This window comes from Myodes glareolus, chromosome 9 (genome assembly GCF_982192425.1).
Source record: "Myodes glareolus chromosome 9, mMyoGla1.1, whole genome shotgun sequence".
NCBI classification, from domain to species: domain Eukaryota; kingdom Metazoa; phylum Chordata; class Mammalia; order Rodentia; family Cricetidae; genus Myodes; species Myodes glareolus.
In genome coordinates, this window is record NC_142034.1 from 14,838,085 (window position 1) to 14,846,801 (window position 8,717).

At 50.2% G+C, this 8,717-nt stretch overlaps 1 protein-coding gene across 2 annotated transcripts in view; it reads left to right on the forward strand.

Moving 5' to 3' along the window:
- Cacng4 (calcium voltage-gated channel auxiliary subunit gamma 4) overlaps positions 1–4,642 on the forward strand; it is a 64,836-nt gene extending 60,194 nt beyond the window's left edge. Inside the window, exons 4-5 of one of the 2 annotated variants that reach the window (XR_015738732.1) lie at positions 271–2,000; positions 3,937–4,642. Coding sequence is in view for 1 of the 2 variants with exons in the window: in XM_048446062.3 (XP_048302019.2) it covers positions 271–809 (539 nt within the window). In the remaining variant the exon portion in view is untranslated. Of the gene's footprint in view, positions 1–270; positions 3,141–3,936 lie in introns of those variants that run through there. The other variant, XM_048446062.3, reaches the window with a different exon arrangement.
- The last annotated feature ends 4,075 nt before the right edge of the window (positions 4,643–8,717 follow it).

The following is an 8,717-nucleotide window of genomic DNA, read 5'->3' on the forward strand; positions in this document are numbered from 1 at the left end:
CAAGCCAGGTGCCGTGGTGCAGGCCTGTAATCCCAGCACTTGGGAGGGGAAGAGTTCATTAGAAGTTCAAGGTCTTCCTCCGTTACTTAAGTTCAGGACAAGCCTGGGCTACGTTAGTCTCTTTATCAAAAAAATACAAAATAAATTGCCATAATAAATAAATATCATGGAGAAGACTGGCCACCATCCCACCTCCAGGGGCCTGTTCTCTGTCCTGTCATTAGTGCTGTGAGTCTGACCTCTAGCCTCTCCTGCCCGCTTCCCTTTCAGGCCTCAGTAATATCATTGGCATCATCGTCTACATCTCCAGCAACACAGGAGACCCCAGTGACAAGCGTGACGAAGACAAGAAGAACCATTACAACTACGGCTGGTCTTTTTACTTTGGAGCCCTGTCGTTCATTGTGGCGGAGACCGTGGGTGTCCTGGCTGTAAACATTTACATTGAGAAAAACAAAGAGTTGAGGTTTAAAACCAAGCGGGAATTCCTTAAGGCCTCCTCCTCCTCACCATACGCCAGGATGCCGAGCTACAGGTACCGGCGACGGCGGTCCAGGTCCAGCTCACGGTCCACCGAGGCCTCACCTTCCAGGGATGCGTCTCCCGTGGGCCTGAAGATCACCGGGGCCATTCCCATGGGTGAGCTGTCCATGTACACGCTGTCCAGAGAGCCCCTCAAGGTAACCACAGCTGCCAGTTACACGCCGGACCAGGATGCTGGCTTCCTCCAGATGCACGACTTCTTCCAACAGGACCTAAAGGAGGGTTTCCACGTCAGCATGCTGAACCGGCGGACAACTCCCGTGTGACCTGCCCACCCGTCTCAGCGCCGGCCTCCCCCAGAGCGGCTGTTTGTGTGACACGCAACAGGGTGACCCTTAAGATTATAGACAGTGAACTGGAGCCGAGGGCAACCCTCCCTGGCTTCCAGAAGATGCCCATGAGTTGGCTTAGAGTGAAAGAAGCCTAGATACCAGAATCAGGGCTTGGGTAGAAACTGAAGGCTAACTTTCTCCCACAGCAGGGTGTATTGCTGCCCTCTGGGTCTCTGAAATTTCCCAGGAGGCCCAAGAATTTTCCAGAAGCTACATCGGCCTGCCTGTTGGAAACCAGGAAACCTGTCATGCCGAAGAAGATGTCAAACCCTCTCTCCTTCCCTGGGCGCTGGGCCACAGGAAGGCTTCTTCCAGAACTGGGACCACCGAGCCCCCATCAGCTACTTCCCACTCAGACATTCCTGTGTCCTGGAACCTGAAGTGAGCCGAGGCTTGCTCCATTTCCCTCTGTGTCTCCCTCTCTTGCTTCTGTCCAGCGGTCTGGTGGAGCCTGTGGTTGGAAATACCATCTGTCCTAAAGAGAAAGCTCTGTGGCTAACTGGTGCTTCAGCCTTGAGCTGTCCTGTGGCCGGCTTCTCTCCACCTCAGGAGACAGGGAATCTGGGGTAAAGGCAGAGGCTCTGCCGGCTTTCCTGCCTGCTTCTGGAAGTTTCTCCCGAGCTCAGAATAGGCAAGACCTACTCACTAAACTTGGAGATCTGGAGGATTTCACGGGTCCAAGGAAAGATAGGCATGCAGCCTCTTGCAGTGTCCCTCCCCACTTGCCTGAGGAGCTACTCTGACCCCTGAGGGGAGGTGGGGCCATTCTCACCTCCAGACTGGTGTTCCACGACAGATGTATAAACTTCGGTACAAGAAAGGGGAACCTGAGGGTGAGCAGAGACAAAGATGAACAAAGAAAGAGCATCCGTTTCCAGATGATTCTGAATCGTGACACACTGAAAAACAACGGCGGGAGAACAAGCGGCAGCAACGCCTCGTCCTAAGAAGTAGCAATGGCATCGTCCCCAGCTGCTGTCATCATAATTTATTCCGCCGACACCCGGAGGACTCTGTGGACATTCGACTCCAGGGGCCGTCCTGGGCTTTCTAACTTTGCCTGAATCTAAGGATGAGTTCTGTGTTTTACAGTTCGTCCAGCCGTTCCCCCCTCTCCCTCTTGAGGTGAGCAAAAACCGTGTGAGTTGTGTCCAGATTAGAGAGACCTCTCCAGGAAGTGGAAACCCACCCCTCCCCCCTTTTCTATAACACACGTGCTTTCTAAGGATCAATTGTTTCTTACTTTTTGAGACTTCTTAATCCAATCTTGAACAGTCATCTGTGACCCCGGTAACTGTCTCACTTAGAAGTGACAAGCCAATTCTTACCTCAGTCACCTGCTCATGGAGCCCCCTAGGCTGACACCGAGTTCAGACCCGGGTCCCTTTGCCCTTCCCTGCCTGCCCTCCATTGCCCCCACCACCCCGAAGGGAGACATCCCATGTCATAGCTCCAGCCGGCTGCCCAGGAGCTGGGGAGCTGAGATGTGAGCGTGCTACGTATTTGCTCACAACCATCCCCTCCTGGCCAGGTGGGCTCCTCAGCATGTGTCAAAGCCTGTACAGCAAGGTGTGTGGTCTGCCCCTCTGCAGGCCCTGTCCCCACCCCGCTCCCCAGTCACTTCCCTCCCCTCTACCACCGCTGTAGCATCTTTTGAGGCTGAAGGAAGCCCCGAACCCCCAGGGAGACCCAAGATCTGTCTCATGTCTCTTCTGGACATAGAGCAGCCTATGGTAACTTCCACACAAGCTACCTTCCCACCTGTGGTCCCAGGAGTTTCCAGGAGTCCACGTGAGAAAGCTCTGTTCCGATGAATCCTACCTCTTGTCCAGTCCCAGGCAGAGTACACAGGCCCACTCCGGGGACCAAGAAAGAGCTAGAAGGAAAAGGAAGAAGGGACAGGGGTGGCATGGGGGAAGCAGGGCTAGAACACAGGGAGAAAAACCTCAACTGCTCCAGCCCCCCAGCCTTTCTCCCACTGACTGTTGGCCTCACTCTGGGGACCCTGGTCACCAGCTTGCTCTCCCTGTGGGACAAGGGGAGTGGAGCTGGGCCCCACTGCTGACAGGCTCAGATCTGGCTCCCTCTCTGAAGGGACATGAGGCCTGAGCCCATCTTCCCACCCTTCCTCATTCCTACCCCTTCCCTGTGTGTCTCACCAGTTAAGCCCCTGTGATCCTGTACCCACCAATGGTTTGCGGTTGTTAGTTCTGTCTCTCTCTCTCTCTCTCTTTTTTAATTAAATAAAAACATTTTTAAAATGTTCTACTTTTGATATGGTTGGTGGGTGGGGTACTCCCCTGGGATCCTTATGGGTGTCTAGTATCCCAGGTGTAGGAATTGTGTGGGACATCCACGAGAAGGAGGGTGGCAGAGTGGGGGCAGACACCATGTGGACAAGACCAGCTTCTCTGGCTTGGCTCTGGGGACCAGGCTAGGCTGTGACCTCTGGAGAAGGTACCACTAAGATGCCTTTCCATGGATAAGCTGGGAGCAGCTGAGCAAGTCACTGGTGAGACTTGACAGAAGCCTAAACTCCCCGAGCCATGGGAACTAGTGGCTCAGCCAGAGACAGTTTCCGAGGTGCCCTTTTTCCAAGGTGCCCTTCTAAGGCGGGAAGAAAGAGGACTAAGTAACCAGGACAGTGAGTTTAGACAAGCTGAGGCAGAGGTATGGGGACAACAGGCCCCAGCCTCCTAGCTTGGTGCCTTTGGTGCCTTTCCCTGGGATCCAGGATGTGATGGGTCTTCTTGAAGGAGACATTGCCTGAGACAAGAGGCTAGTAGGCTTCCCTTTGCTCTTTGATGCCTGGACCCCTGAAACCCAGTCAATTGGGCAGACAACTGTCACTGCCCCTGGCACAGGGGAGGGACGAGATAAGAGAGAGGGAGAAAGGGCCAGAGTGACCCATTCACCCAAGCTGTACTTGGCAGATTGCACAGGTCCAGCGACAGTTGCTTCCCCCTTGTGTGGCCTTTGCTGGATATCAGAGGCGTGACTCCCTTATTCTACCCACCCTATGGGGACCTTCCCATCTCATGCCACCATCCCTGTCTTGCAGGACTGCGATCTGGGATTTTCTTTCCAAGGGTGATGTGCTCGCCTGGTCTCTGGTCTCTCAGAAACAAAACTCTTCTGCCTCCTTCGAAGGCCTCTTCCATCCTGGTCCCAGGGAAGTGCACCAAGCTAGGAAGCCGAGAACTGTTGGCCCAATACTTCTGCCTTCTCCCAGCCTGTCTGAACTCTGTGTTATATTTCTTAACATGTCCCCGGGTATGCTGAGCCACCAGGACAGCCTGGAGAGTTCAGGTTTTTGCCAGGTCCCACCAGTGACCATGCTGTGCACCCGCTGTGGCCCGAGCCTGGAGCCAGTTCTGCCTGGAGTTAGCACCTTGTGCCAAAATGCCCATGTCTACTGTTTATTCTTAGCCTGGAGGAAACCCTGGCTCAGCAGAAGCTGTCCAGCCATCCTGGGCAGACTCTCGTGCCAGGCTGCATTTAGGGACTTGCCACCACTTCGTGCAGTCACATGGTCACGTGTTTAGTTCAGCTAAAATTGCTCCCTTCATAACTTGCAGAGCTAGCTCTGTTAGAACCAACACAGAAATCAGTGTGTTCCCTAATGCAATAAGCTCCAGGACTGGACGTAGGGGATGGCTCAGTTAGTAAAGCACTTGCTTTGCAAGCATGAGGACCTGAGTTCAATTCCCAGAATCCACAAAAAAAAGTAAAAAAATAAAAAATAAATAAATTGAAAACAAGGCTGAGTTCAATTTCCAGAACCTACTAAAAAAAAAAAAGGCAAAACAGCTCAAGGCTAAGGTAATAGGCACTGACACTCCCAGTATTGGGAAGGCGGAGACAGGAGGATCTCTGGAGCTCTCTCTGGCCGATCAGATGACCTCCAAGGTCAATGAGAGACCGTGCCTCAAAGGAGAAAGAAAGGCAGGGTTCCTGTGGATGAACTCCATACATGTGTGGACACACATGAACTACCTCACCCAGACATTTATGTAAACATTTATAGTCTAGCCACAGGCCAGCTCAGTAGCCACCTTCTAGCATTCACTGATTACTTAAGAGTAGGCCAAGTATGCTCAACAGCCCCAAGTGTAAATGCTGAAGACGAAAGACCTTCATTTCTCATGTTAAGTTCACCCAGTGGAGTATGAGGCAGCCCTGGTCTATGCTCTCAATGCAGACACTCAGAGGCCCAGGCTGTGGAGGTTCTGCCTTGGCAAGTGGAACATGAGTGTGGATGATTTTTGGTTTTATTGGACCAGGAAGTTGTGACTTTCTGTCCACATACTATAGGCTGGAACTCAATCATATCTGTGCATCCAAGAGAGAGAAAGTAGGTGTTATACTGAGGGCTATTGCTGTGAATAGACACCATGACCATGGCAACTCTTTTCTATATTTTTCTTTTTCTTTTAGTTTTTGGTTTTTGGAGACAGGATTTTTCTGTGTAGTCCTGGCTGTGCTGGGATTCACTCTAAACCAGGCTGGCCTCAGACCCAGAGATCTGCCTGCCTCTGTGTCCTGAGTGCTGGGATTAAAGGTGTGCGCCACCACTACCTAGCACTCTTACAAGGAAAACATTTAGTTGGGGGCTTGCTTACAGTTTCAGAGATGCAGTCTATTGTCAGGGTGGGAAGCATGGCAGCATGCAGACAGACAGGATGCTAGAGAGGTGACCGAGAGTCCTGTATCTGGATCAGCAGGCGGCAAGAAGAGAAAGTGACACTGGGCTTGGCTTGAGCTTCTAAAACCTCAGAGCCCAGTCCCAGTGACACACTTCCTCCAACAAGGCCACACCTATAATAATGCCAGTCTCTGTGAGTTTGCATTTTCATTCAAACCACTACAGTAGAAATGTAATCTATAGAGGAAAAAAGAATTTGGGGGACAGCTGACGAGTCTCCAGGACCTGCTGGACAATTTTAGTACCTCTCTCTTCTGCCCTCCTACTCCCAAACTTTCTGAGGCGTGTTCACCTAAAAGTAAAGTCTTTGTGACAGTCCCAACCCCCATGTGTCCTGAACCCCTCCTTGGGATCCTACATGGCATCTGGACTCATTGCTCCAGATGTCCTTTGTATAAAATGGGCCTGTGTCACTCTCTCTTCCCAAGTGAGGAATAGGTTTGAGCTCATGCCGTTATCACCCAAGAGCACAACACCATTCAACACATGACCAGCAGGCCTGGCCTCATCCCACCTGCTCATCATAGAAGAAACAAGTTCAAAGGTGGAGAATGTGCATGAAATAAAAGAAGGCACCCTTTTCAATTTCATAACCATTAAAAAGAGACACATCACCTGCCCAATGGGAGAAGAGATTTTGTACTGTAGGGGACACTTGCCAATATCTGGAGACATTTCTGCTTGAAGCAGCTGCAGTTGGGTCTTCTGGGAGCCGCCAAGGAAGATTCTAAATCTTGTACAGTGCCCAGAATTAGCCTCTCAGCCCTCAGCATGGTCTGTTTCAAACGTCAGTAAACTCAAGGCCAAGCCTGACTTCAGGGCAGAAATCCAAGACACAGAAGGGGGTGGTCACTTGTGCAAGATCACACAGCATCTTTGGGGTACATGTGTCTAGACCATGGACATAAAACACTTTTTTATCTGGGCAGTGGTGGTGCATGCCTTTAATTCCAGCACTCAGAAGGCAGATGCAGGTGGAGCTCTGTGAGTTCAAGGGCAGCCTGGTTACAAAGTGAGATCCAGAACAGCCAGGACTGTTCCACAGAAAAACCCTGTCAAAAAAAACAAAAACAAAAAAACCAACAACCAGAAAAAAAAAATATTCTCCACGTCCCTTTTTCCTGCCATGTTAGGATTTCTGCATCATTATTGACACACACATTTCCAAAATAGAAATTGGAGGTTGAGGAAGGATATGGGAAAATGGCCCACTGGGGGTAAAAGATGGGGTGCCTTCTTGAAGTCTTTGTCTCTGGATTTGGGGAACAGAATGCTAGGAGAACTGAACAAGCCCCGAAGCGTGGCCCAGTGTGACATATGGGCACACAGCATGGTGATATCTTCTTCCTCAGCCCACATCCAGCAGCTGCAGTGATGTGGCCAAGGGCCAGGAAAGATCCCGATAAAACTTCAGTTCCCCCTGCCTTCATCCTAGGGCAGCTGCAGTGAGCAGTCTATCACGGCTCTGTCCCCACCATCCAAGGAAGAGGTTGCCACCAGATCTTTGAGAGAATTAATTAGATTTTAAATAAGGAAATGCTTTAAAATACCCAGTTTAAACATTTCATCTCAATAGTTAAGAGCATTTGCAACTGTTGTTGAGGACTTGAGTTCAGTTTGCAGCAACCTCATCAGAGAGTTCACAACCTGTAATTCCAGCTCCAGGGGATTGGACACCTCTGGTCTCTGTAAGCTCTTGCACTTCATGAACACATACCCACACACAGACACAAACATCTACACATAATTAAAATAATAAACCAAATCAAATTTTTAAAGACTGCATTTGAATGCTCAAGAGTGTTCACTGAGGGGGCTGAAGAGATGGCTCAGTTGTTAAGAGCACTGGCTGGTCTTCAGAGGAACTGGGTTCAAATCCTGGCAAGCACACTGCAGTTCACAGCTGCCTGTGGCTCCGGTTCCAGGGATTGACACCCTCACACAGACACATTCAGGCAAAACACCAATGCACATAAAATAAAAATAAATAAATGAACAAACAAATAAATAAATATAAATGAATAGATAGAGTGTTCGCTGACAACTCTCAAAGAGTTTCCAATGTTGGAATGTTCTAGAATAGCTCTCGAGGGGGACAGTCTGAAGACCAGACCTGCCCATGCACACTGCTCGTAGTATGCCTGCATCCTGTTGAGTCCTCCTGTGGCCAATTCCACTAACAACCACTTCCTGTACCTTTCATGTCTCCCAGACTTTTGGATAGTTGTGCTTAGGGTGTTTGTAGGCCCCATCCTGCAACCTCTATTACCCATGAGGAAATGTCTGGCTTCATAAAGCTCACACACAGGACTGAAAAAGCCCAGCAGTGCCAGAAGCCTAGCTGTACCAATAGAGTACCTTTGCCAAGGGCTCACCGAAGTGGAGCTGCTGGAGCGGGTTTCACAGGAGGGAGGGGAGCCCAGAATAAGCCCCTTGACCTCGGGTCCCTGCTGCAGGTACCAGATACCACACCTGGCTGCCCAACTCCCAAAATGAGAGGTGTGAAGTAGGGGAGGGGGACCTTAGAGTCCAGAGGGCAGATGGAGAAGATACTCTCGGTAGAGATATTTTTAAACTTGCAGCTTTCAACAAAGCTGCAGAAGCAACCTCAGAAACTGAAGCCTGCATTCCAGGAGAGTTGCCACCGTGTGCTTATGCATGCAAGGGAGAGGCTTGTCCTTCTGGCCTTTGTCCCCAATAAGCATTCTAGGGGACAGGCTCCTGTGGGATACCCAGAACCTACAAATAAAATTGCAACAGGCAAATCCCTCTAAAAAACAATAAAAACACTTACGTTTTCAAAATTCTAGGGTCAATACCTTTATGTTTAAAATATACAAAGTTATAAGGGATTGTCCATCAACAGACCGGAGTTTTTGGAACCCCAAAACCATGTGAAAAACTAAGGCATGGCAGCAGCAGATATCTGTGACCCCAGGGCTGAGATGGGCTGAGGCAGGTAGATCTGCGGCTTGACAGCCAGCCAACCAGTCTGGCTAAATCAGTGAGCGCCAAGTAGTGAGAGACCTTGTCTCAAACAGAGATAGAGAACAATAGAGGAAGACACTCAGGGTTGACCTCTGGTTTCTGCATACATGCACATGTGCACATATGTGTGCGCACACTCATGCACACAC